The 25,931-nt window shown below is 39.6% G+C and overlaps 1 protein-coding gene across 9 annotated transcripts in view; it reads left to right on the forward strand.

Annotated features, from left to right (window-relative positions):
* The first annotated feature begins 2,377 nt into the window (after nt 1-2,377).
* Nucleotides 2,378-25,931, forward strand: part of PCNX1 (pecanex 1) — an 89,783-nt gene continuing 66,229 nt past the window's right edge. For 8 of the 9 annotated variants that reach the window (XR_011679224.1, XM_071427202.1, XM_071427204.1 and 5 more), the window contains exons 1-6: nt 2,378-2,735; nt 10,301-10,509; nt 16,419-16,524; nt 19,178-19,223; nt 20,063-20,152; nt 21,786-23,486. Coding sequence is in view for 8 of the 9 variants with exons in the window: in XM_071427202.1 (XP_071283303.1) it covers nt 2,583-2,735; nt 10,301-10,509; nt 16,419-16,524; nt 19,178-19,223; nt 20,063-20,152; nt 21,786-23,486 (2,305 nt within the window). In the remaining variant the exon portion in view is untranslated. Of the gene's footprint in view, nt 2,736-10,300; nt 10,510-12,215; nt 12,273-16,418; nt 16,525-19,177; nt 19,224-20,062; nt 20,153-21,785; nt 23,487-25,931 lie in introns of those variants that run through there. The other variant, XM_071427209.1, reaches the window with a different exon arrangement.

Here is a 25,931-nt window from a genome sequence, read left to right on the forward strand (position 1 = left end):
CAGGATTCTGCCTCTTACACAGGGGCACTGTTTAATATGAATCATTACTAGGATGCTGAGGCTAATCTGTCTAGTATTAATCAAAGGCTCCTAAACAGGAGCATAAAGGTTTCTAAAGCATTTACTGTAGCCTTCAGACATGTTATTAATGAATGTTATCCCTCTTGCCTCCCTTTGTGAAGGTGAACAGCTTTTATGTAACATTGATACAACAGCTGCTGAAAGAACTAACACTTCATAATCCTGATCATCACAGTATCAAAGTATATGTATGGATAACACAGTCTAACAAGTACATCTTTTAACAACTGTATTTATAATTTTAGCTTTTAAATGGTATTTTCGCAAATATTGCAGTTGAAACAGTTTTATTTTTTTCTGAGCATACTATAACTTGTGAGGCTTGTCATGCTTGGCTTTAATGCAAAAGGATAAAGGGAATCCTCCCTCTTCATCCATGGTAATCCTCTGTAGTTTTTCACTGTTGGTTTTTCCCTTCCCCCATCTTTATTTCCTTTAATATCTCAATCCTGTTTGACAGAGTGAAAAAATGCTCTTTTGTAACATACTACTCCCAGTTTTGTATTTGAAAATGCACTATCCTAAAAGGTTTATTATTTCATATTGGGAAGAAAGCCATTGTGTTTGAGGCTTTGTGCCCATCCCTTCTCCCTACTTTCTCACAGAGGAAACAAAAAATAGATGAAATACATTTGCTTCGAGTCAGTAACTTCTGTCTTCTGGTTTTCCAAGAATAGCCAAATGCTGCCATTGGCTCACTAACTGTCAGGGAGACAGTGGAGACTGAGGAATTAATGCAGCCTCTTGAAAATACCAGCCCAAATGCATGATCATCATGAGTCATGGCTGAGTGCTCGGGTTATTTCACTCCTGCGATTTTTCTGCAGTAGAGACCCAGAGTCACAGAATGGGTCAGGCTGGAAGAGACCCTCATAGTGGGTCATCTGGTCCAACCTCTCTGCTCGATCAGGGACCTCCTAGAGCATGTGGCAGAGGATTGCATCCAGACATATCTTGAATATCACCCATCAGGGAGACTCTGCAACCTCTCTGGACAACATGTTCCAGTGTGTGATGACCTGTACAGTCAAGAAGATCTTCCTCATGTTCCACTGGAACTTCCTGTGCGTTGCTGCCTGTTGCTTCTTGTCCTATTTCTTGACACTTCAGAGAGGAGCCTGGCTCTTTTCTCTGACACTCTCTCTTCAGTACTTACGGACAATGATGAAGTCCCCTCTCAATCATCTCTTCTGGAGGCTGAACAGGCCCAGTTCCCTTAGCATTTCCTTGAGAGATGGTCCAGTCCCTTCATCATCTTTGGAGCCCATAGCATTTGTAGGAAGAGGACTCTTCTTGTCCCTTCTTGAGAGCACTGTCTGAACTTCTTCCCTAATCTGTCCCTTTCTAATTAACATGTGTCTTTTGGGATGTGCATGTCTCAGGGGAAAGCTTGAAAAGCCAGCACTTGATGAGAACTGATGACCAATAAAAATAGGTGGATATGGATGTCAAAATTTAAATCCATGAGAGATTTGGGGTGCACCCATAGCTGGCTGTGTTGTTTTCTCTCTGTAAAACCTAGTGGTTCTGTTTTTTCAGGTGTTGCAACCTACAACAAATCCTGTTGTAGGATGGGGACAGACATGCCAGGGGTTTGGTGGCATTATGAACTGAGAGTAAGTTGGGGGTGGGGGCAGCTCAAGAAATGGTGAGGTTATCTTGCTGTAGGTTTGGAGCCTTAAAAGTGTATGCTGGACAAATTTCTTCCTGCTCTGCTGCAAGGAGAGGATGCAGCACTTTGCTAGGAGTCAGGCCCCAGGAGAAGGGAAGAAAGGAGCTTTGAAGGGGAAAGGACCTTGGACCAGGCTCCTTAGAGGTGAACCCAGAGACGGCGTGCCTGAGTCAGGGGCAGTGTCGTAGCACACCTGATGTGCTTCTGCACCAATGCCTGCAGCATTTAGGTACAGGTTGGGCATCAGGAAGAGTTTCTTCACAGAAAGGGCGATTAGACATTGGAATGGGGTGCCCAGCATCGTGGTAAGAGTCACCATGCCTGGAGGCCTTCAAGGAAGGACGGGATGTGATAGTGCCATGGTGTGGTTGATACGGTGGTGTTTGGTCATAGCTTGGACTCGATGATCTCGGCAGTGTTTTCTAACCCAACTGAAGAAGCCCTTTCCGAGGGCCGTGTCCCCACGTCCCACAGCACCCGCACAAGGCGAGAGCCCCGCGGGCCGCCGGGGGCGGGGCCTATGCGCCGGGCCGCCAGGGGGCGCTGCGCGGGCCGCGCCGGGCAGCGGGGGCGGGGCTGCGGGCAGGCCGCGCGCAGGCGCAGCGCTGCCCCCCCGGCGGCGGCGGCGCGCGTCCCCTGCCGCAAGGGCCGCCGGTCCGTCGGCGGCGCGGGGGCGGGCGGGCGGCCCGGGCCCGGACATAAGATGGCGGCGGCGTTGCTGGGGCGGCGGCGGCGGCGGTTGCGGCTGTCGCGGAGCGCGGGCGGTGCGCGGCTCTGCCCGGGCTCGCAGGGCGGATAGAGCGGGGCGGCGCGGCGGAGCGGGGCCGCCATGGGCTCCCAGGTGCTGCAGATCCTGCGCCAGGGCGTGTGGGCGGCGCTGAGCGGCGGCTGGTACCAGGACCCGCACCAGGGCGCGGGGGTCAACGCGCTGCATCTCTACCTGTGGCTCTTCCTGCTCGGCTTCCCCTTCACCCTGTACATGGTGAGCGCAGCCCCGGCCTGTGCCGGGGCTCGGCCGGCCCTGGCGGGGCCCGGAGTGGGGGGGAGGGCCGGGAGGGGCCGCCGCGCGCGCGCCCCCTGCCCGCGGCGCGGCCCCGGGAACGGCCCCGGGCCCCTGCGCTGGGAGCGGGCCCGACCCCGCCATCGGGACTGCGGCGTTTCGGGAGTATCTACCCCTTTCCTGGGAATCTGTGGGTGGGCGCTATCGGGGCGCGGCGGGGCTATAGGCGCTGGCACTTTGCCTGCGTCTTTCTGTTTACTTTCCTTAAAAATTGGAAATACCTCTGGCAGCTTTCGCTGCTGATCTCCTGGTAGGTCAGTAAAAAGCAGCTTCTACACGAACTGTCAGATTTAGCCAGTGTTTCTGACAGGCAGCAATATCAGTTTCTGACTTTTGAGTCTGGTGGGGGGATGTGGTTCCATAACCTAAAAGTTTTAATTGGCTGTAGTGTGGTGTGTTGGCTGGCAGTGTATCTGTATTGTGTGTTATCGACAAGAAGTTCGTCTGGCTTTTTTGTTTGTGTCCAGATTTCAGTGTACTTGGTTTGTGAGAATTCTTGTCCTATATATCTTTGTAACTGACACTTCAGTCAAAGCTGTTAAAATACTAACCTTTAAACCTAGAAACTTTCTTGACATTTGGACTTAAAAGCACATAGAGGAGAGGTGTGATCAGATACAAGAAAAGGGGGTGGTTTCCTGTTGGGTAGTAGTTTTTTCCCTGTGTAAACTGTGTTTAACTTATGAAATGCTAATAGTTTACTTTGGGTTTTTCAATAGAAGAGTGTGTTCATATGTGTATTTGACCAGTTTTGTGCATATGAGGTAGAACATCGTTTGCAAGATTGCCAGATGCTGTGACAACCTAAAGTAGATGCTGTCTTGTGAAAATGTAGTTAGTGAATGAAATGTTGGAGATAAAATCATATGCAAGTGCAGTTGCAGAAATTGAGAGCTCTGAGGTCAGGCATTTGCTTTGTTTAAAAGCAATTTGTAAGGTTGCAGTATGAGACACTTCATACTAAGAAATAGCTAGTGCGGAAAAGAAGGTTACAACTTTATGGTTTTTAATTCACTTTACAGTGTCTTGAAAAAGCAGCTCTAATGCTTTTTGTTTGAAAACTTCTGGGCTGCTGGCAGGGAAACTAAAGGCTGAGACAAATTGCATTTAAAATTGAAGTTGCATGAGAACAGCTAGATAAAACTTTTAACTAAGCAGATACTTTGTATGAGAACTATGAATCTGTATCTATTGAAAGTTCTGCACAATATGGGAAGAGGAGACACCTTTTGGTTTCAAATATAGCTTTACAATTTTTTTAATAAATTGACAAATGTGAAATCTGGGCCAGCATTTGAGTCTCCTGCTGCTCTTAGAGCAGTAGGTAGGCTTCAGTTACCCATAGAATGGCGTACACTTCAGTGTTGCTTAAATAAGTTTTCCTGTATAAAGGGAAAAGACAGACAGCAGCAAGCTGCTTTGGGTTTTGTTGAGGTCAGAGAAATTCTCTTGCTTCATAGCTCTGGACAAGTTAAAGATGCAACAAGTGCCAACTTCCCTGAGAATAAGTAGGGAGATTAGTCACAAGTTAAAGGAGATTGAATCATATTTGGCCGTTTTCCCTCTTTCCACCCTCTACAGTTTAAGTGTTGTCTAGACATAAACTAAACAGGCAGAACTGTGTTGGTCATCTTAGCCCTTTAGCATCTCGTAAGCTCTTTTTCAGAATAAAATGCAATAAGTGTTGCATTGCTGTAGGCCATACATAAATAAGCAGAACTTGCTTAAAAAGTCTTAGGTAATTGTAATCTGAATTCTGAGCATGGCTCACTGGTGTGTAGGAGGGAGTTTCTAAACTAGCTTCAAGTGACTTGTTGCTGGCAGACAACCCTGTGTGTTTAAAAAATCAAGGTCTATAGAAAGACTGCTGATAGGTTTTGTATTACTTATAAAACTTCCCCATGTAAAGAATTACAAGATCATAGCATTGCTTTTATGCATTGGATCAGCAATAACTGTAGTTATTTCCAAGTTGTTTGTAGCAACAAAGACAAAATACAAAAGTATCCTCTAAGAATTTTGCTTGTAGCTGCCTTTTAATGCATTTAACAGTAGGCTAATCACTTTCCCCCCCCCAAATGTTATTTAACCTCCAGCAGGAATAAAATGCACTAGGATATGGGAATTTAGGTGCACTTACTGCTCTAAGACTTGGTTTAGTGCATCCAACATTGCTCTTTTTTTTTTCTGTGCATTTGTTTTGTTGCTCTGGTATTTTCAGAATGGAATCTGGTAATGATTGTGGTCAGAAAGTAATGCCATAAATCTGTGTGTTCCTTTGTATGTGTATGCCTGTACTGTTAGGGTTGATGGATTTAATGTGTGGTACAAATCAACTTAGAAAAACTAACATTAGAATTCAATTACCAACCTTTTTTCCTTGGTCCCTCATCTGCCTTCTGAGCTTAAGCGTGTGCAAGTGAGTGTTGTACACTGTACAGTGTATACCTAAATGTACCTTTTTTGCCAATCTGGATACTTTTTCTTGTGTGTACAGTTAAACTGTGGTTGTTGGAAGTGTTGCAAAGTCAATATGTCAATAATGAAGGACCTGGGGTCTAGAGTAAGCTATGCCTGCTTTAGGGAAGCAGCTTGAAATCTGTGTTCTTGCGTTTGTGGCTTGGCAGTACACATACAAAAATTCTGCTTTCTGGACTAGTTAAGTCTATCCTGTTTGTGTACTTGTATTCAGTAACAGACTCAGCTGTGCTTGTTGATGTGCCTTTCTATTGTAAGAGCTGATCCCTGCTTTTACTCTAATGCAAAGCTGAAATTGGGAGAAGAAAATGTGCTTTCTATATGGGGAAGCTGTCCAATCACTTTGTAAAATCTAGTGGTAGAGTTGAAAAAAATACCCTGAATACAGAGGCCAATGTGATGCATCAGTGTTGCAGGGGGGAGGGGAAAGAGAGGAGGCTGCCAAAGCACTTCCCCTAGTCGGAATGCTGTTTCAGCCCCACCACGTGTGCATGAGGGGGTGAAGTCTTGGCTCTGGCACTTGTGGAATTTTGCCAGTGACTGAAGAGGAGCCAGGACTGTACCTTGCTTGGGGTGATGGGCTCGCATGTACCTACAGAACTTGTCTGTCAAAGTCGAGCTCGTTTAGTCAACAGTTCACTTAATTTCCTGACTTGTGTACATAGTTATAGAAGTAGGTCATATAAATGTAGCTTCACGTGGAAGTTTTTTCCACTGAAGTTGTTGAAATATGTCCTGTTTCTTAAACTAAGATGTTAAATAATTGAAATTAAATTTATGATAGCAATTCCTGATATGCCATATTGTTCTAAGACACTTGCAGTCTCTTGCTACTCAAGTTTCAGTGGTATTCTTTGAGGTTTTGGTCAAAAACTAGATAACTTGTGACTGAACTTTCTTCCGGATAATGGCAGTTCTTAAGGGCTCTGTCCATAAAAAAGAATTAAGGACTAAACTATGTTGTTTCCTGATTCGTCGTCTTCTCCAGTAAAACTGTTTCTATAAAATACTGGGTTCAAAATACTTGTACTTTTAACTCTTTTTACTAGATGACTTACTTCTTAATGTTTATGTGATAACACCTTTATGTAGGGATCTGTAATCTGGTTCTATTTTGAAGACTTATCTGTTAAAAACACTCATAGTAATGCATTTATTTTTTGAAGATAATCTGGAATTTTTGTTACATCTGTGGGGCCTAGCTAAAGCCAGGTAATCAGATTAGGTAGGACCCATATAGTGTTAGTTTGTTCGTAAGGATGTTGTACAGCCTGTAATCAATGAAATTTCCTCTGGTTCCTGGCACATATGTGCTGGAAACATTCATTTGAGATACAGTGACCTTCTGTAGTTTGAATGGAAATATTTTAGTGCTGGAAGTGATGGTGGGAGGTTTCTTTTCTATTTTGAACATTGGAATCTAGGAGTGCTTAAACCTTTTTTTACCTACTCTTTTAGAAAAGGTGTGTTGTGATACAAGTGAGCTAATTTAAGAGCCAGGAGGTTTCAGAAGACATAGTCCTCCTTAACTATGCCTTCCTGTATCTTACTTTTGTCCATATGAATATCTTGCTTTTGTTAAATTCACTTGAAAGATCTAAATTTGGAAAGTAACTTGTCGGAAAGGTGGTAGAAAATCAGTGTCCTTCTCTCCGCCCCCCATATTTGAGAGAACTACTTAGCTTCCCTTTAAGATTCAGAGAAATAATTTTGGGTAGGAACTTATCTAATAGTTGGGTTTGTTCAGTAATTAGATAACTGAAGTTTTCAACAGAACATAATTAAAAGCACACAGTTTTTATATGGTTCTGTTTAGCTCTTTATATTGTACAAGAGCTTCTGTTGTGATGACTGCTGTGGAGTATGTGTTCTTTTGGTGCTAATGCAAGTGAGTAGAAATGTGCAGTAAAAATGGGTGTTCTCTGAAATACTGTTGCAGCTGTAGCCTTGTGGCCAACTGGTGTCTAGTAACAACTCTGGCCTGAAGGTTTTAGTGTGCTGGGCTCAAGTAAAATGCTTTAGTATTTGAAATTATTTTGATTTTAAGATGTAATCTAGTGGGAAATTTCTATGACTCAGATTTGTATTCCAGTCCTGAAGGTGGGATCACATGGGATGCTGGTGACAAACATGTCTCTCCTCAAATGTGGTAAAGTGCTGAGCACAGTTGGAAATGGAAGTCTCACTTTAACTTGATTTGTTTTGTGGAGAGAAGACCCCAAATTTATGTTGAATGCTTCGAAGTTTGGCTTAGAAAAACAGAAGTTGCAAGTGGTTTAGCTTAGGCTGCAGTAAATTTCCTCTTGAGGCTGTGCTGCAGACAAGTTGCTGGTGCCATGGGTGGCAGTGCTGCACCACAGCATGATACTTGATGTCAAGTGTTTTCATATGGCAGGCTAAGCTAGCTAAAATGCCTTCTATTCCCAGAATATATACCCTATTCTGAGATGAAAACCTACTACAAATATGAAGAAGAAAAGGTAATCAGTTACCTTAGCTTTTTAAATTTTTTTCTGCAATCCTGTGAAAACAGGGTATGAGGAAAAAGTTTGAATTCCCTGTGAGGTTTGCTGTAAGTTACATGAGGTTTTGCCTTTTTTCGGTACTTGTTCTTAAAGCTTTCCTTTGAAAAACTGGAAGTGTAGATTTTGCAAGATAACCCGAATATACTGTGACCTCACTGCTGACAGAGTAGAGGCAAGAAATTGATGAGCTCTCTAGACAGAAAAGTAGAGGCACATCTTTTATGGAGTAACTCTAGCTTTTGTTATCTAGCATTAGTCTGGCTCTTCTGGTAATGCCTCCTGAGCACTGGGTATTATAGAGGAGAGGAAAGTTGAAGCTGTGTGTGATGAGGTAGCAGACTGCCTAGCATGTACAGGAAGTTCATGCATTTTCCCAAAGTTAACAGGCTGGCAGGAAACCGACTCTGAAGTTTTTGGAAGTGGAGGCACCTCATTTCTTGAGGAAACCATTCTAGCATGGCTTCAGGGGTTGTAGGGTTGCCATATCATTGTGGATCCTGTTTGCTTATTGATGCTGGTTTTAAATAGCTTGGTTTCCTCTTTCTCCTCCTTAGCTGGTGCTCGGTGAGTGAATCTCTGTTCATCATGGTGATCTTCAGCTCAGCATACAAAATAAAACTTAGCAAACTTCAGCTTAGTTGGCCTGGCTTACTTCAAATGTTATATTCAGTGTTGACTTAACTTGTTTTGGAGGAAAAGGTAGGTGTTAATGATGGTTGTCAGACTTGACTTGTTTTGGAGGAATATCTTCCTAAGTTACAAGGAGTCATCATGGTGATCAAAGTTCCAGGGGCATCTTGAAGAGTCAGAAGGGGAAATGAGTAGAGAAAAGGAAAAGTAGGCCTCTCTATTCAGCACATATGACCGGGTTGAGTCCTTTAAAATTGTTTGGCTGACTACTGTGGTTAAGTTATGCTTAAAATCCTTCTAGGATTCAGGGCAGTAGTTTTAGGTAGGAGATTGTTACATTGCATAATGTTACACTGTGTTATCAGCCAGTCAATTTTAGACGGCTCAAAATGTTTCTATGCACTGGTTAGAGAGGCATTGCTGTCTTCCACTCTGAGCATTGTTTTGACTCTGCAAGATGTTCCTGGGGCTTTTTTATCAATGATGACTCTTCCCTTCCCATGGTCTCTCTAGGGAGATAGGAAAATAAGCTGGAATTGTCCTTCAGCCGTGAGGTCTAAAAAGACAGCTCATTTGTTCTACTCATTTAGTACATTAATGTTCAAGCTGGATATCTGATGTTTAATCCTGATTGTCATATGTCCGTGTGTATTTTTATATTTTGGAGGTATATCTCAAACTACACTGTGAGCAGGGTAAAGGATAGTGGTGCAGTGAAATACTTCACAACCTAAACTTTTGTTGCTTTTGTAAAGGAAATGGTCAAATTTTGGATGAATACTGAGACTTAATATCTCATTTTGTTTAATCACTGCCTAGGGAAGTGGCAAAATTTAAAAACACAAATAAAGTGTTTTAGAAGGATGAATGCATTGAAGTGAAATCTGAAGTTTAACCAGTACTTCGAACACTTCTCCTCAATAGGTGTCAGGCTGGACTTTGTCAATACCTATTGCTGAAGTGATTGATTTGTGAAAGCCTTACTTACCTCTGCAAGAGCTGCATGCATTGCACTCTTAGCTTAGAGCAGAATTTCAAATGTTGTGTTCAGGACTGAGGGGTTTTTTTAATGTGGCTTCTGGCCGCCTTTCATACAGATTAAAAATTTTTTTCAGAACATGTGTTGACTACCTTTCCATGGGCATACAATGATCTAGCACAAATCTTTGCTGCCTGTGGTCTTGCAGGTTGGATTCTGCTGTGCAGTGTGTGAGTCACACATGTGAGCAACCTCTTTATGTATGCAAGTAGGAAACAGTTTGGCTTTTGTGACTGATCAGTGTCTTGTCATGCAGCAGTAGCTGTTGGAAGCTGACAAGTGAAGTCAAAACACCAATGTTTGGTATCTATGCAGATTTTCTCCTGTCCAGTCATGCTGTCAAACGTGCATCAAGTTTTTCTGAAATGGACTTGATGCTGTGTACTAGCCCTGAAATAAGATCTCACCCCGTGCTTTGTTGGTTTTTTATGTGCTTAAAATCTTCCCCTTTTTTTCTACTCATAGCAATTAAAAATATATATCTCACACATGCTAGCTCTAAATTTCCTAGTCTAGGTCTTGCATTGCAAATGTATAGAAGGAGAGAGTGAGAGTTGAGCTTGGTTCTCAAGCTTCAGTCAAACTAGTTTATTTAGTACAATGCTGTGGTGATTTAGTATCTTTGCTAGTGCAACGCTTTCTTTCTTCTGTGTTGCTAGACTTTTAACATTTTTCACATGAAGACTGGCTGTAGGTAGTGTAACTTTCAGAATTATCATATTTTCTTCATGAAACAAACAGTTAAAATCTAGGGAGTGTTCTTATGGATATCTGACCTTGTGTTCATTAACTTTTTCTTGTTCTTTTTTTGAAAGGCTCTTCCTTCTTCCATGATGATAGTAGCTGTCTACTGCCCAGTGATAGCAGCTCTCTTTATCGTTTTGAAGATGGTGAATTACCGTTTGCACAGGGCACTGGATGAGGGAGAAATTGTGGAGAGGAATGCCAGTGAGCATATGGACAGAGGTGCAAAAACAGAACAAAGCAGTGTTTCAGTGAAGAGGAAAGACAGCAATGGGCCCAGGTAAGTTGTCTGCTGAATTTTGCATCCTGCTTCAAATGACTAATTGGTCCTGTCTTCATCAGCTGTGTAACTGGAATTGTGATTGACATTAAACACTAGGGAATGTAGATACAGAGCTCTGTGGTTCTGAAAGATGGTTTTAAGTCTGGTCTTGAAAAGTAGGCTTATTTATGTGTTAGGTTTGAAATAATGCATTCACAATAATTTCCTAGTTCCTCCCCCAAACGAGTTCAAGAGCAGTATTGAACATGCTGGAAACAATAGCATGGGAAATGTGAGCCGATTAGGTCACTAAATGTTTAATGAACATAATTAGTACAAGTAATCTAATTTCAGTAGTAGATGTAGTATTAAAAATCTAGCTGTCAAAGACCACATACTACATGCTAATTCTTTCCTCACCAGGAGGAGTGTCTGATTGGGTTGCAATTTTAGTGTTGCAAAACCAGGAGTTGGATACAATGCTTGACTCCAGTCAGTCTTTTCAAGGAGAATACTGTCCTGTGAATTTGGAAATTCTGGAAATGTTGTGCTCAGTAATGACGATAATGATTCTCAAGTACTGTCAATAGGAGGTGATTCCTTTCCAGAGATCTCCTTTGTAGCCATCGTAAAACAATGCCAGAGGTTTTCCTCCTCTGACCAGACTATTTGGAGAAAGAAGAGTAAAAGATGACTCATCAACAAGGCTGGCTTGACCAGTTTGATCAGACTATGGATGTTATGAGCTCTAATATCAAAGCCTCTGCCTGCCTTAGATAATTTGAGACCATCTTAAAAGTTAAACTGCATGAAATAAATCAACCTTGAATTGTTAGCTTTTAGAGATGGCCTTTCTCTTGTCTCTGAGTTTCCGGTACTAGTAGCCATGAGTAGTTTTGAAAGAGAGATGATTTGTATGTCCTGACTCTTAAAAGATTGTGTGTCTTACTAAGGAAACGTGGTTGAAAGAAGCCTCTTGAGTGTATTTATTGTGATGCTTTTAAAGAGATGAAGTGTTCAACTGCTGCTCTTTAAAATGATAAGCCTAGAAGTAAAAGGACATTCCCGTCTATATATGGGGTAGCTCCTCGTGGTCGTAGGTTCTTGCGGGTCTTCTCTCAGCTCAGGTATTGTTGGCAAAAACGATGTCTTAGATTCCTCTAAAGCTGATATACAGTAACTTCTCGTATCAATCTTTTATAAACCTGACCTGTTTTCCATGATGTGTTTGGCAACTGAAGCTGCTGATATTAATTGTGACTCTGTTTAGATCACCCTATACCTTACCAACACTGTACTGAGGTATTTTGGCAGGCTGCTTCCCTAATTGTATCTTAATGCTTACTCTGCTTAATAAAATTCATGGAAGTAAACTAGTGGTCTGTTCTTTCTCATGCAACCTTGGTGATGCATGTTTTAGATGTGACCTTTAGGCATTTTGTCTGAGTTGTTTATGGAGGGGTTTTTCTTTTTGTTTGGTGTTTTTGCTATGTAGCTTTTGCTTCCAAAACGGGCCCAGAGTTGGTAAGGGAATTTCTGCTAGTGTTGTGAATTACTTCTGGTTGTTTCAGTTCTGTTTTGTCTGTAGGGAGCACTTGACATGGGACGAGATACTACATTATAAGCATTGTGAGCTCAGAAGTAGAGGTTAGTTTAATGCTGTGTGTCCTGCTTGCCAACTAAAGTTTCATTAACTTTTATATGATCCTTGTTCCCACTTTCAGGTCTCTTAACTAGAACTGGGAACAAGGTCAATGCAGAAATTACGGAGTTACTTTTTGGTAAGTGGGATGTACAGTATACACTAATCTTTGCCTGGAAGCTGACAAGAACTCTGGGGTAGCATTCAAACCAGTAGATGGGATGTAGAATGAGTGTTTAATATTGAGCTGTAACCTCCTTAGCAAGTTAAAATTGGAACACTAATAAAAACCCAAACTGGTCGGGGAAGAGAATGTGTGTGTAGGATTTTCTGATTTTTAAACTCTGCTCCCCTAATCCAAGGTGGATATAGGGGAGATCTGAGCAGAGATACTATCTAAAATATTTGCATAATCAGAATATTAGTTTTGATAGCTTAGGCTACAGCATGTGATACTGAATAGATATGCATATAGTATAGTTTGCAAAGCCATCCTTGAGTTGTTTCCCTGCCACATATACAGTCATGGAGAGCACTTTAGATAGAAATCTTAGTATATTTCTTTGCAGGATTAAGCAGTGGTTGTGTTCAGGATTTTGTTTAGCTTCTAAGAACTGCTGTTCTTTTTTTCTGAAGATGTTTATCATCCAAGTGGTGCTTTCAGGTATCTAACAAATTATATGCTGTCGTTTGTGGGCTTGCTTGAACTGCTCATTTATCTTCAGTTAATTGTGGTTTGTGGATGGGGGTTTCTTTCCATGAAACTTTGGTATGTTTAAGCAAAGAACAACTTACTATTCCTTTAGAAATGCCTTGTTTATTTTTTTTCTCTCCTCTTTCTAAAGCTGAAATTCTCTAGTTAATGTTTTTGAAAGAAAGTCTTAATTTAGAGAAAGGAACGTGAGTTGCTGTTTTCGTACTTCAGGTGTTAGTATGGTAATGTTTGTGTGAGGTTTCATGAAAGCAAGTGGGGGGGGGATAGAGGCTCTTGGTCTCATAGGAATATAGAAGCAGTGCAAGCATGATCTTTGTTGGGTATCAGTGGACCCACATAAATAATTTAAAGCACTTAAGTCAATCTTTTTTTGGATATATGAGTATAGCTTCTTGTCAGTGGCTGTTATGGTTCAAAGTGTCATAAAGTGTTCATCTGGTGACACTGGTGTTCCTAATCTCCATCAGCACCTGTAATAATGATGCTACATAAATTTCACGTCTACTTCTACCAAGTAAAGCTAGTAGCTGGAAAATGTTGCATCTTTGAAATATTTACGGTCTACTTAAATTTGAGCAAATAAAATTTGGAAAAGGTCATCTCTCTCAAAGACTGTTGCCTTTGCTATTTATTCTCCTTGCAGTTTTCTGTGGCTGGCAGACATGTTCTTGAGTTTGGAGTTAGTTTTTATTTTTGACTATCATTAGTGACTCAGGCTTGGAAGAAAATTTCTCTTAATACTTGAATCTGTTGTGATCTAGCATTTGCAGTACATGCCGTGGTTCTTATGTATTTCGACAGCAGCCTCCTGACTAGTTACCCTACTCTTTTATTGGACATTAAGGACAGATGATGATTTTCAAAAGATAATAAAACTCTTCCTCTGCTTTGTCCAGAAATCAAAGAAACTTATTTCTGATTACCCCTTGAAGTTCTGGTCTGAATGTCAGATTTCTGTAGTCAATCACCTAAGTCAGATTTTAAACCTGAGTTCATGTAGACTTATGGTCTCTTCATGCATTTGGTTAGTCTCTGACATGCTGATGAGATATACCTGCAGATAGTAATTTTCCTTCAGAGTTACTGATAATTAGAAACAGTAGTTTTAATTTGCTTTATGTCATCTTTGAGTGCCTCTTTCACAGCAGTCTCTCTTGCTGGCTGTAATTTTTTCAGTCTTCTTGATTTGTGTTGTAACTTCACTGCAGTTATTTTGTTTGCAAACTGTAATGTGTAACACTTGCCTAAGGAATGAAGACAGCAAACTGTAAGAAACAGATGGTAGAATTTCATATCAGGAAGTCCTGGCCACAGCACTAGTGTCAAGTAGCTCCTAAAGAACTCTGGATGTTGCAAAAGTCTGGGTATTTAGGCATACAGTGGTCAATCCTAGAAATCTGTTTCCTGCTTCTTCCTGCAGACTTGATTTGTTGATGTTTTTTACTAGCTTTTGTTCATTCATTTGTGTGTGCTATCACAGAATATAGGAGCTGTGAGTAGAGTGGCAGTGATGGATTTTGTTGTTGCTTATGCTGATATCTGGTGGTTCGTTTTAGACAAAATTGCTGCCTTCTTTGGCTAACGACCTGGTTCTATGCATGGAAGCTTATTTGCAATGACTTATTTTTCTACTTCATAAGATGTACTTTAATCACATGCAATGTTTCTCAATGAATTATTCAAACAGGAAAGGAATTTCATCTTTTTGTGAAAGGCCTTCTTTATTGTATCTTCAGTTGACGTTGTAATGTATGCCGAACTTAAGCATTGTGAGAATTTTTCAGTTTAGTCTTTAAATTCATGTTATGTCCTTACGTATTCTTAAGATGCTTACAGAAGGAATGCTTTGGCTGAAGCTGGTGCTGATTCTTTTAAAATTCATTTTCCTTACCTGCCTTAGCATAATTGATAATACTAGGTCAGAGAGGGCTCTGTAAACAGCCATCTCCAAGAGTATGCCTGTCTCATTGTTCAGCTGTAACAAAATGGTGGCTTCTCACTTCTTTTTTTAATTTGCTGGAGTTGGACCATAGTTCTTCTGCTAGCTAACGGCTGGTTGTCTTTTAAGTTAACTTATTTTTACTGAAGGAATATAGATATTCTTAACTTCAAACTGTCCTTTTTTTTGTCATCTCTGATGTAGGAAGAATCATGTGCTTCTTATATTATTTAGAGTGATTCCCAAAGTTGTGCCTGTACACCTCTCCAAGATGACAACAGCTTAACATGTTGTGCTGCAGGATGAATCATGTGTCAGGTCCTTTAGTGTGCAGACAGTTTGTTTACAATATCCTTGATTGATGTCCATGTATTTCAGAAACTATTGGAATCACAGAATATGCTGAGATGAAAGAGACCCCATCAGGATCATCGATTCCAATTCCTGGCCCTGCACAGGCCACCCTATTAAGTGTTGTTCCTATTGTGTAAGACTTTCCTATAAGACTAGTTGTCTGTTCAGTAAGCCTTGCAGTGCTTCTGTCCATTTGTGTTCCCTTCTTCAGAGGGCCTTTGTCTTTAGTGTATTTGGTCTGACGGAGGAGCATTGTGCATGAGTACTTTAAGCAAAATGCTGGAATTTGATTGTTGAGAAGCTGTTGTTCATACCTGGGAAGAAGCAGAGAGGATCAGTGTCAAATTACCCTGCAGATACTCCTGGATCAAGGTGCTTGAAGAGAACTTTAGTGGGATAGGAAAAAGAGTACCTCAACTGCTTCCTCTTTGCAATTAACAATCAGTGCTGGGTTGGATCCTTGTGTTTTAGTCCTCAACTGACTTCAGACCCCATTGTCATAATGGATGAATCCAACTTGTTTTTTTTTTTTTTTCATAAAATATTTGCCTTTGGCAAGCTGAATTCTGTGGAATTACAATTTGATGGTGTTGCTCTAGGAAATACTTTGAAACCAATAGTTATTAATCCTGAAAGGGTGAGATCACTAGGATGCAATGATATATGTGTTGTTCCTCAAAATATTGCTTGGTAGGAGCTGTAAAGTATCTGAAGGGAAGTTATTTTTGAGTAGAAAGATGTGGTTTGCATCCCTGGAAGAAATACTATGACCCTGTATATCTCTGCATGTTTAAAAGCTTTCACATATGGCTTTCTTCATTAGCCATCCTTGCTTTTGCTCCCAGATTCAGTCTAATGAAAGGACCAAGAGGCCTTTCCATGCTCTGAGTTCTATGTAGTATTTTCTTCTAGAGGTGAATTTCTGGGTGTTATGTTTGAACAGCTGATCCAAAAGTAACATGTGCACATAAAGACCGGGAGAACTTAAAATGTCAGCATTTTGGAATGCCTTGTAGGGCCTAAGTCTTCACAGTTTGTGTTGGCTGGTGACAGTGGACTTTGGGCAGCAGTTTCTGTGAGAGTGTATAGAGTGCTCTGGCTCAGACTGAGCTTCCTGTGTCAAACAGCCAGTGTTCATCCAAGATATTGGGATATATTTGAGCCCATGATTTTTGAGAAAGGAAAATCTGTTTTGAATATGCGCTCAACATAGACAAAATTTTGTTTAACTGGTGGGGATAATGTGTTGATTTTTTTTTTTTTTTTTAATGTTTCAGTGATCCTGGTGGAGGGATTGAGATGTCAGAGTTCATACGAGAAGCAACTCCCCCTGTTGGCTGTAGTTCACGCAATTCTTATGCTGGGATAGATCCAAACAACCAGGTAAGAATTAAAGCTACTACAGTTGTTGCTTTAGTATTGTTGGCTTTGCAGTCCGTAGATAACCTCTTCCTGTTATTTTGTGGGGGTTTTGGGTAATTTATATTAGATTAAAAACAATTTTCTTTTCTGTATGTAACTGCATTATTAGGAAGGCATTGCATTCTCCCAGCAGCGTAGCTCTCAACCCATCTTGTACTTAAATTAGGAATAGCTGGATTTTGAAAGGGAACCTACTGTCCCATCAGTAACTGTTCCCTTTTCCTCAGTTAGCTTTCTTCTGATTTAAGAAATCAAAATGGCTCAGAGTATGGTGAGCTAAGTACTAAGAAGGTAGTGGGATTCCCTTGTCCCTTTGGGTAGCTCAAGCTGTATCTTCATGCTGATGTTCTAACTTTGTCTTCCTCCCTTACTTTTGTTTCTTCTACTATTTAAAGCTTAATCTGTAAATTTAAATGCTGTATTTGAGGAAGCTTATGTTAAATTATCTTAGAATATTTCCACTGCTGATTATCTCTTGCAGTTGTGAATGGCTTTCTGCAGATTATTATTCCTGATAGGTCAGATTTGGGGGTCAAAAAAGTTAGTTTGCTGAAGCATAAAGAAAGATAAACTGCTAGAAATGGAAAGACTAAAACTGTTTAATTTTTGCATGTTCTCTGCAAAATCTTCACTTCCTTGATTGTTCAGCAGGGTTGGGAAGAAAGCAATAAATAGGGAGTCCTGCCAGATGGAAGTGCTGAAGAATGTGGCTTTATTACATTTTAATGTAACTTCATTATGCTCTAGTTGCCTTGAATTTCACTGGGGAAGTTACTCTGTTTCCGTATTACGTCTACCAGGTCTATGTGTTCAAATTCCATAGTGTTGGATGTGCTGTTCCTTCTGTTTGGCTTGTGACATTTAGCTGGTTGTGGCTAGTTTTTATCAACCCTTCATGAGGACAAGTAGATGAAGTGGTCAGGCTGTACAGTTATGTTGATAATGAACAATGCAGCATCCTGGTAAAGACACAGAACCTGTCTTCAAATGACATGGAAGTCCTTGGCATGGTATTACAATATCATGTTCTTCTAATTAGCTCTCTGAGCAAGCAGTAGATAACCAAGTGCAGTGGTATACTAATGCTGGTGTTTTATCTGAATCAAGCTCAGTTATGCAGCATAGATACTCTTAAGAGATTTTCCTTCAAGGGAGAAGGCATTTGCTGGTGCAAAGGAATAGGAAGTGATAGTCCATGTAGGAAGATAGAAACATGATGCCCAGACTAGTTATTTGACTGGTCTTGGGAAAAAATATGTTCCAAACATAACAGTTTTAATATTAAAGCATGTGAAGAAGTTCAAGCTACTGTGAAAGAAAGTATAGTGTATTTGTTCTAAGAAAATTAGTATTCACTTGTCCTCTGATTGAATGTGCAGCATCAAAAGGGAGCATGAACAGTTAGCATCTGAGTTCTGTTCAGTTGTTCTGTATGAAATAGCTTTCCTGTGATGATGCATTTGTATTCAGTGACATATTATTGAATGGAAAACTGTTGAAACATGACAAAATGAGTTACTAAAAGTGTGTGTGACAATGTTGCGAAGCAAATGTATTAAACAAGCTCTTAGCTGTTTTTTCAGATTATACATAAAGCCATTGTTCTTCTGTGCTATGGCTGAATAGGATCTGCACGCATCTTCAGGTTACCTGAAATTGCTGTGCTTACAGAAAATAACTAGTAGAATTTTGCTCTTTTCCCCAGAGTAATTTTAACTAGGCATTTTTGGAAAACAGCATCCCAGTAAGTATACATCTATCAATCAAATGGCCATCATATTTATGTATTATAGGTTTGGATTTTGCCTGAGTGCTCTTCCTCTATTTTATTTCTGAGTGATTTAATTATCTGACACCTGCATTGTTGTATGCTCTTTGTAGTTGAGAGGTTGTATTGAAAATGTTATTGAAGGTAAGACCAAATTCTCTTTAGCATTTCTGCAAATGCACTTTAAGACCAAATTCTCTTTAGCACTTCTGCAAAGTAATCTCCAATGGATTATAGGATATATTTAGAAAGGTAGATTGCAAACCTAAATGGTGAAATTTTTTGTATGAGCAGGTACCATGCCTGCTGGTTTGCCATTGAATGTGAAATTAACTGGGAAAATATGTATCTTTTCACATGGGAGCAATTTTTGGATTTAGCTTGGTGTTTTTTGTGAACAGATAAGTTTTATACTAAGATGGATAAGTTTTATACTAAGATTATGTTTTCTTTAAGCATTTTAGACAACCAGAATCCTGGCATTAAATGTTAAGTTTTACAACAGCAATTATTACTGTCACACTGCACTTGTACTTTGTTGCCACATTATGTCAGGAGAATTCCTAGATTAGAAACTTTTTAAAATTAGCATAGTAAAGTCTCCATGAACACTGGCTTTTGAATTGAATAGTGCTGTGATGTATTTGGATGCTTAATTATATGACTTTTCATCTCTTTGTAGTGGAAACATAGTCAGAATTTTACAGCACTGTGCTGCTGGATGCTTTTGTGGCTTTAAAAACCTCTCCTAGGTGTATAGGCAAATGCATGAGTTGGACTAATAGGAAATAACAATTGTTTATTTCCTGAAAGTGTACAGCTTTTTACATAATTTCCTGTTTCTAGGTTGGATCTGGGTTATCTCGTCTGGGAACAGCAGCAACCATCAAAGGTGAGATTTTTAGCTAGTTAAATTACCTTGCAGAAGCACTTCAGATCACTGTTGTTTACTGTGTTGTTTCCAAATACTGTCTGCCCTCTATCTTGACGATTTTTCTTTTTTGAGTGAAACATAGCATTTACTAGTTGGGGGAAGTCTTTTTTGGACATGCAAATGATACAACCAAAGCATAAGGAGAGAATAATCTGGGGTCCATAGTCTACTTCCCATGTAATGACAGCTTTTCCATTTGCCTATAAATGCAGAGCCAAAGGGTTGGTTGGGGTAGACCTCTCTCTAGTATTTTGAGTTCAGTGAAACCAATTACCCTTCTGGTATTGCATATCAATGACTTGATTACTTCTTGTTGTTTGACATTTAGCTGAAGTAATTTCCAGCCCTTGTGAACTCCTCTAAGATGAAAAGATAACAATTTTGCATATTATGAGTATTTTCTTTTAAATTTATCCAGCCAATAATAAGGCCAAAAAAAAAATTGAATGCAAATTTTTGTCACCTTGATTTTGTTTTCCTCCTTGCTTTTCTGACCATTAGAAGTATTTTCTTAGTCTACCCTTTTTTTATGGACAACCCTGAAAAAAGAAATATTCCAGTAGATGCACTTTGAAGGGAAAAAAACCCAATCTTGATTGCCATTGAGTTCTGTGGAAGATAATAGAGTAGACAATACTCATATCTAAAAGAAATCTTGTGTTATTCTAATTTTGTAACTACTGTTACTTACCTATAGATGAAGAAATACAAGCAACAGTCTTCCATGACAGTTGAGAATGTAGGTGTATCTGTTAATACTTTGAGCACTAGTACTCTTTTTTTCTTAAAACTTGCAGGTGATACTGACACTGCCAAGACCTCTGATGATATCAGTTTGAGTCTTGGCCAGAGTTCTAGCCTATGTAAAGAAGGGAGTGAAGAACAAGGTAAAATTTCTTCTTCTCCATATTTAAACATGGTGTTTTGTTACCAAAAACCCTTTGCTTAATATGCTAAATAAATTCATGCAGTTTACTGATACCCTTTCTTGGAGTCTATCTTGAAGTTCCCTGTTTCCTTTCTTAATTACTCAAGCTTCTGAGAAGCATAATTTGAATGCTTATAACTTTATTCTTTGACTGTGTGTTCCTTGTTCTGACATCTTCCAGCAGGTAATAAATATTTACTGTCACCTTACTGCTGAAAGATAGCTAACTTGATTTCTTTAGACAATATCTCTTGGACTACAGGTGGCCTGTGGTTAATGGACTTCATTGTAGATTAATTTGCTTTCCTTATGAGTACAGACAAATGAAATTGTGGCGAGCTTTTCTATAAAGTAAATAACCCCATACAGAGCTCTATGTTCTTAGACCTATAGGCCGGTTCCAAGATGCAAGTTATCAGAGCTTGGTTAATTTACATTTTTTTTTTCTACTATGTAAGGAAACTGTTAGCTTGTGTTCTGAAACAAAACAAAACAATTTTTTGTTTAGCTTCATTGTCCAGAAAAGACCTGCTCAGACTAAAACAGAGCATAAAACCAAAGGGAAATCTTTGTTTGCCGATTTTCTGGTGATTAGGAGGAAGTTAACTCTGAGAATACCTTTCATTTTTGCCAGTCTAATCACTAGTGGGTGATTAGAACCATTAGATGGATGATTCAATCATTACTGTGTGATTCGGTGCAAAAAGTGTGTTTGGAATGGAGCATCACAGATGGCCATGCTGTTGTAATAGGCAGCAGGGTTCTGCAACTTTCAGCTGAGTAATGTAACTGTGAAGTCTCTTAAGTTACATGCATTCAGATATATTCTACAGGAATTTGACAACTTAGCCTTCAGATCTGCTAGTGACAGTAGCAAAAGGGAAAGTAGCCTGATTTTTAGTACTGCCTGCAGATGGACAGTTTTATGGGAGACTGCTTGTGATGGGTAACAGGAATGATTGTTTTAACCAAGAGCTAACAGTAAATCTTCATGATTTGCTTTAACAACAAAAGCACCTTTTTTTTTTGTAGAGGTAGTAAAACTCAGTGACTTCATAGGTAGTTTTGTTATAGTACAAAAAGACCTGTGACAGTGATTGCATCTTTGCTAACTGAACTTACTCGGTATCTGGTAGGAAAGGTGATTCTTGCTGGGTTTTTGGTGACTTCAGAGTTAATAGAGTTTACTGTGTTTTCATTAATAACTTTAAAGTTTGTTTAATGCATGTAGAAACCAAAAAGAAAGGCAGGGTACTCTTTTATAATTAAGAAACTTTGGAATATGTAAAAATATTAAGTCTGAGACACATAAGCAATAGAGGAAGTTGGGAACTTGTCAGAATTGCCTTGTCTTATCAGTTGCTAGGGATAAGCTGGTAGTGATGGTTTCTTTTTTTTATTAAAAAAAGGCTTGTCAGATTTGCCCAAATGTTATAAAATATTTTTAAATGGTAATGTGACAAATTTGTAGTATTTGCAGTTGGATTTTCCAGTTCATTTACTTTGTCTGATATAAACTAACAGTTTCAAAGGAAGCTATACGACTTACATGAACATTCTACATGACTATTTTTAAATATGTACTCAAACAGATTTGGCAACTGATCGGAAGCTTTTTCGTCTGGTGTCGAACGACTCATTTGTCTCCATCCAACCTTCATTGTCCTCTGGACAGGATTTGCCAAGGGACAGCGGTGACAAAGTGTGCCTCTCGAACAACCAGCTTGTGGACCAGTCTAAAAATGGTGCATGTGACACAGAAGTAGCTTCGCTGGTAACTCTGCATTCTCACTCCTATAGGAAGGATCATAGACCTCGAGGTGTACCAAGGACTTCTAGCTCTGCTGTTGCTTTTCCAGATGCTTCACTAAATGACTTCCCCCTCTATCAGCAAAAACGAGGACTAGATCCTGTCAGTGAGTTAGAAGCTTCCAAACCCCCTTCTGGATCCCGAGAGTCTTTGGGTGAGAACTCTTGCATTTCAGGAGTTTTTCAATTAGATGACATTCTGAAAAGTAGCAGCCCTCAACCATTGACTAAGAGTGGGAAGAGCAAATCATTGAAAGCAGACAAAAGTATGGACAGTCTCAGAAGCCTGAGTACTAGAAGCAGTGGTTCAACAGAAAGCTACTGCAGCGGGACTGATCGTGACACCAACAGCACCATCAGTAGCTATAAAAGTGAACATACTAGTTCAACGCATATAGAAAGTGTATTGTCAGAGCACGAGGAGGAGTCTCCTAGAGAAGAGGAAAAGGATGGTAAGAAAAAAGACTGTGGTGTCAACTCAGAGGATGACAGTAGTTCTACTACTGACAAAAGGACTAGTAGCGAAAGGACTGCTGTGGAAGTGAGTCCTCTGGGTGGTGTTCAAGAGGTAAAGGGTTCTAATGCATCTGATGAGATGCACAGCCAGAAAGGTCTTGGTGCCTCTGCTTCAGAAGAGGCCAATAAGAACCCACATGCCAATGAATTGACTACACAAGCTGACAGGCCGCATGGGAAGGCTGCTGAACAAAGAGATGAGCAGAGTGAGAAACTAGCTGTGTTAGTAGATTCAAGAGCTGCTAAAGAAACTAGTGGAAAACAAAAAGAAGGAGATGTCCGACCAAAATCTTCTAGTTTGATACATCGAACAGCCTCTAGCCACAAATCAAGCCGGAGAAGGACAGGAAAAAAGCGGGCTAGTAGTTTTGATTCAAGTCGGCACAGGGAATATGTTTCCTTCCGAGGTGTATCTGGTACTAAACCTCACAGTGCTGTGTTTTGTCACGATGAGGACTCCAGTGATCAAAGTGACTTGAGCAGGACATCAAGCATGCAGTCAGCTCACCAGTTCAGCAGTGATAGCTCTTCCAGCACCACCTCCCATTCATGCCAGTCTCCTGAGGGAAAATACAGTGCTTTAAAGACCAAATACGTTTCTAAAGATCGTGGGGGCACAGACTCTGAAAATGCTCACAAAACCCACGTTAGCTCTGAAGGAATTAGCAAAAAAAGATCTACACGACGGACTTCTAGCACAAACAGTGCCAAGAATCGTGCCAGAGTGTTAAGCCTGGACAGTGGTACTGTAGCTTGTTTAAATGACCCAAATAGTTTAATGGCACCAGGTAACATAAAACAGTTAACCACTTCAAAATCTGATTTGGAAGCCAAAGAAGGAGAGGTGCTAGATGAGCTATCTCTGTTGGGAAGGGCTTCACACTTAGAGTCAGTCACTCGTTCTAGGAATAGCTTACCAAGCCAGGCTACATTTCCTGAAGGGGAAGAGCAAGAATCAGCAAGTGGAGGTAAGTAAATGACCTACCAGAAGTACCTTGTCATATTTTGTTAATGAGTGACTTAAATTAAAACTATACTTAAGCATCTTCCCTGTTTCTCCACTCTTGCACAGTAAAACTGAAAAAGCGTTTCCTTTGCAATATCGTGAAAGATCTACTGAAATGGGTGTTGAACCCAAACAGGTTTTCCAAAATCTATAAGTAGAGGTGTTAGGGGTTTGTTACCATCAGTCCTCGTTAATTAGAGCTGTATCTTAAAGCTATTATTTGTGATCAAATCAAATCTGCTCCATTATACTGAGTAATACAAATGACTGCAGCCTCTCTGGCATGACTTGAGGTGGTGTCAAGAAATAAAACCAATCCCAAGCTCTTACCATGCTGCCTTTAATTGTGGATTCTTACAATGGTCTAGTTACTAAGTTGAATTCTCCTAGGGATTTAATTTTTGCTTAGCCTTGCCGTTGCTGGCTAGACGGTCTTGTTTACTTTGAGTTTTTGGGTTTTTTTTGTCTTGATTATGTGAACACAATAACCTTCCAATGCTGGAGAGGAATGTAGTTTCCTCTTATTTTCCCTCACTATTGTTTTGTTTGGTGTAATGTGAACAATAATCTACCTGGAGTAGCTATTATTAATACAGATTAGTAGTGGCGTTTAAAACAAAATTTGGAACTCTTAATATTTTTTTTGTTTATTGCTTATTATAATGTTTGTTTCTTTTCTTGGTTAACTATATTTGCTGCCTTAACTGGAAGACTTTTTGTTTCGAGGTAGATAAGTGTCTTTAAAATACATTTTCAGGACAGTATAAGGTTGCTAATTAACTCAGTCTGACTTCTGGAATTTTCAAAGGCCAATAACTACCAGATAATCTGGATCTTTACATCTAGGTGGACAAACCCTTCATAAAATTGTATTTTAGATCAAGACAAATATTTTTAACAAACTATGGCTAATTTGACTGTTCCTATTATATAGACTGCCTAAAATATATAGTGATTAATCTTAAAAAGGTTTCCAGCCCACAGTGAGTATGACCAATAGTGAGGTTTTCTTTTGGTTTTGTTTGGAGTTTTTTGTGGAGTTGTTTTTGTGGTGTGTCCCCCAGTATTAACAAAACAGCTATAAAAATCAGTACAATTAATTTCTGGGGGGTAAAAGAAAGCATGCTACACTGAAGTTCAGCTGTGTATTGATTATTGATGAATTTTGACTGGTTTACAATTAGTTCAGACCTATTTATATGGCTTCACTTTACTGATGTATGCAAATTTGTTTTTTGGGTTTTTTTAACTTTTTCTGTTATTCCTAGGAACAGATTGTTGCAGTAGCTTTAATAAAAGAGTCAAGGTTACTCTTCTAGTACTAACCCTAGAAGCTGAACACTTAACACATATTCTTCCTAAGGCCTTGTTAAAGTGAGAGCTCTCCATGTTTACTGAGAGTAATGTGACTAATAAAAGGTCTCTCTTATGTATTTACCATTTTGACTCTATGCTTTCCTTAGCACAAAATTTGATTTCATTCTGTTTTGTGTTGTTACTGCTTAAAGCTATTAAGATTCTCCCTTTACGTGCAAAGGATTAACATAACTTAAGTTTAGAACATGTCAGACTTTGTACTTCGTACGTGCTTACTAATTGTCAGTAGGCTGAAAGAATTAATGTAAGACAGATGCTGAATATCGTGAAATACTTTAATTGCTCTTTTGAAAAAGTTTGTCTTCCCCACCATTTCATTGAATGAAATTTCAAAGTAATCTTAAAGGTACAAACTTATAGCAGCTTAAGCTTGAAAGGCTTGCTGTCATTCTTGCTGGCCTGATCCATTTCCAGTTTTCAAATGACCATCATGTAAAATTTTAGTTGTTAGTATTTTTAATAAATGGCAAATATCCAAGCTGTACTTCTCAATGGATTGCAGGCTGTCTTTAAGAAACAATCTGGAATTGAGTTCTCTGCATCTGCTGACATGATATGGTTAATAACACTAGCTGTATATTGTTTCTTCCTACCTTCCATCTTATTGTTCTTCCTAAGAGAAAAGGAAGTATTTGCTTTATGATTGTAAGAAATGAATGTCATTCTGCCCCTTTTTTTTTTTTTTTGAAAGCAGAACAAATTTTTCTTTAGCACTGCTTAAACATTTACTCAGTCTTGTCTACCAGCAAGGTAGTAATTACATTGCATTTATTTGTTCATGATCAATCTAATTCTTTCATAGTGTCCTTCTTTACTGGTTTTTCTCTTGTGTGGGTTTGTTGGATAGTTTTCCCCACAATTTATAGCTTATATTACAAGTTTTGTAACATCTGTATCTTTAATTGTGGATTTCTTCTTTAGGCTTACCCATGACTAATATTAATGAGAGAAAATGTTTTAACTGTTTAGAATCTAAGTGCTTTATAGCCAGTATTTCTTACTACTGAGATGTATTCATATTTTGGGGGGT

This window comes from Agelaius tricolor, unplaced genomic scaffold, assembly GCF_023055355.1.
Source record: "Agelaius tricolor isolate 1412-34295 unplaced genomic scaffold, bAgeTri1.0.p SCAF_5, whole genome shotgun sequence".
Lineage (NCBI taxonomy): Eukaryota > Metazoa > Chordata > Aves > Passeriformes > Icteridae > Agelaius > Agelaius tricolor.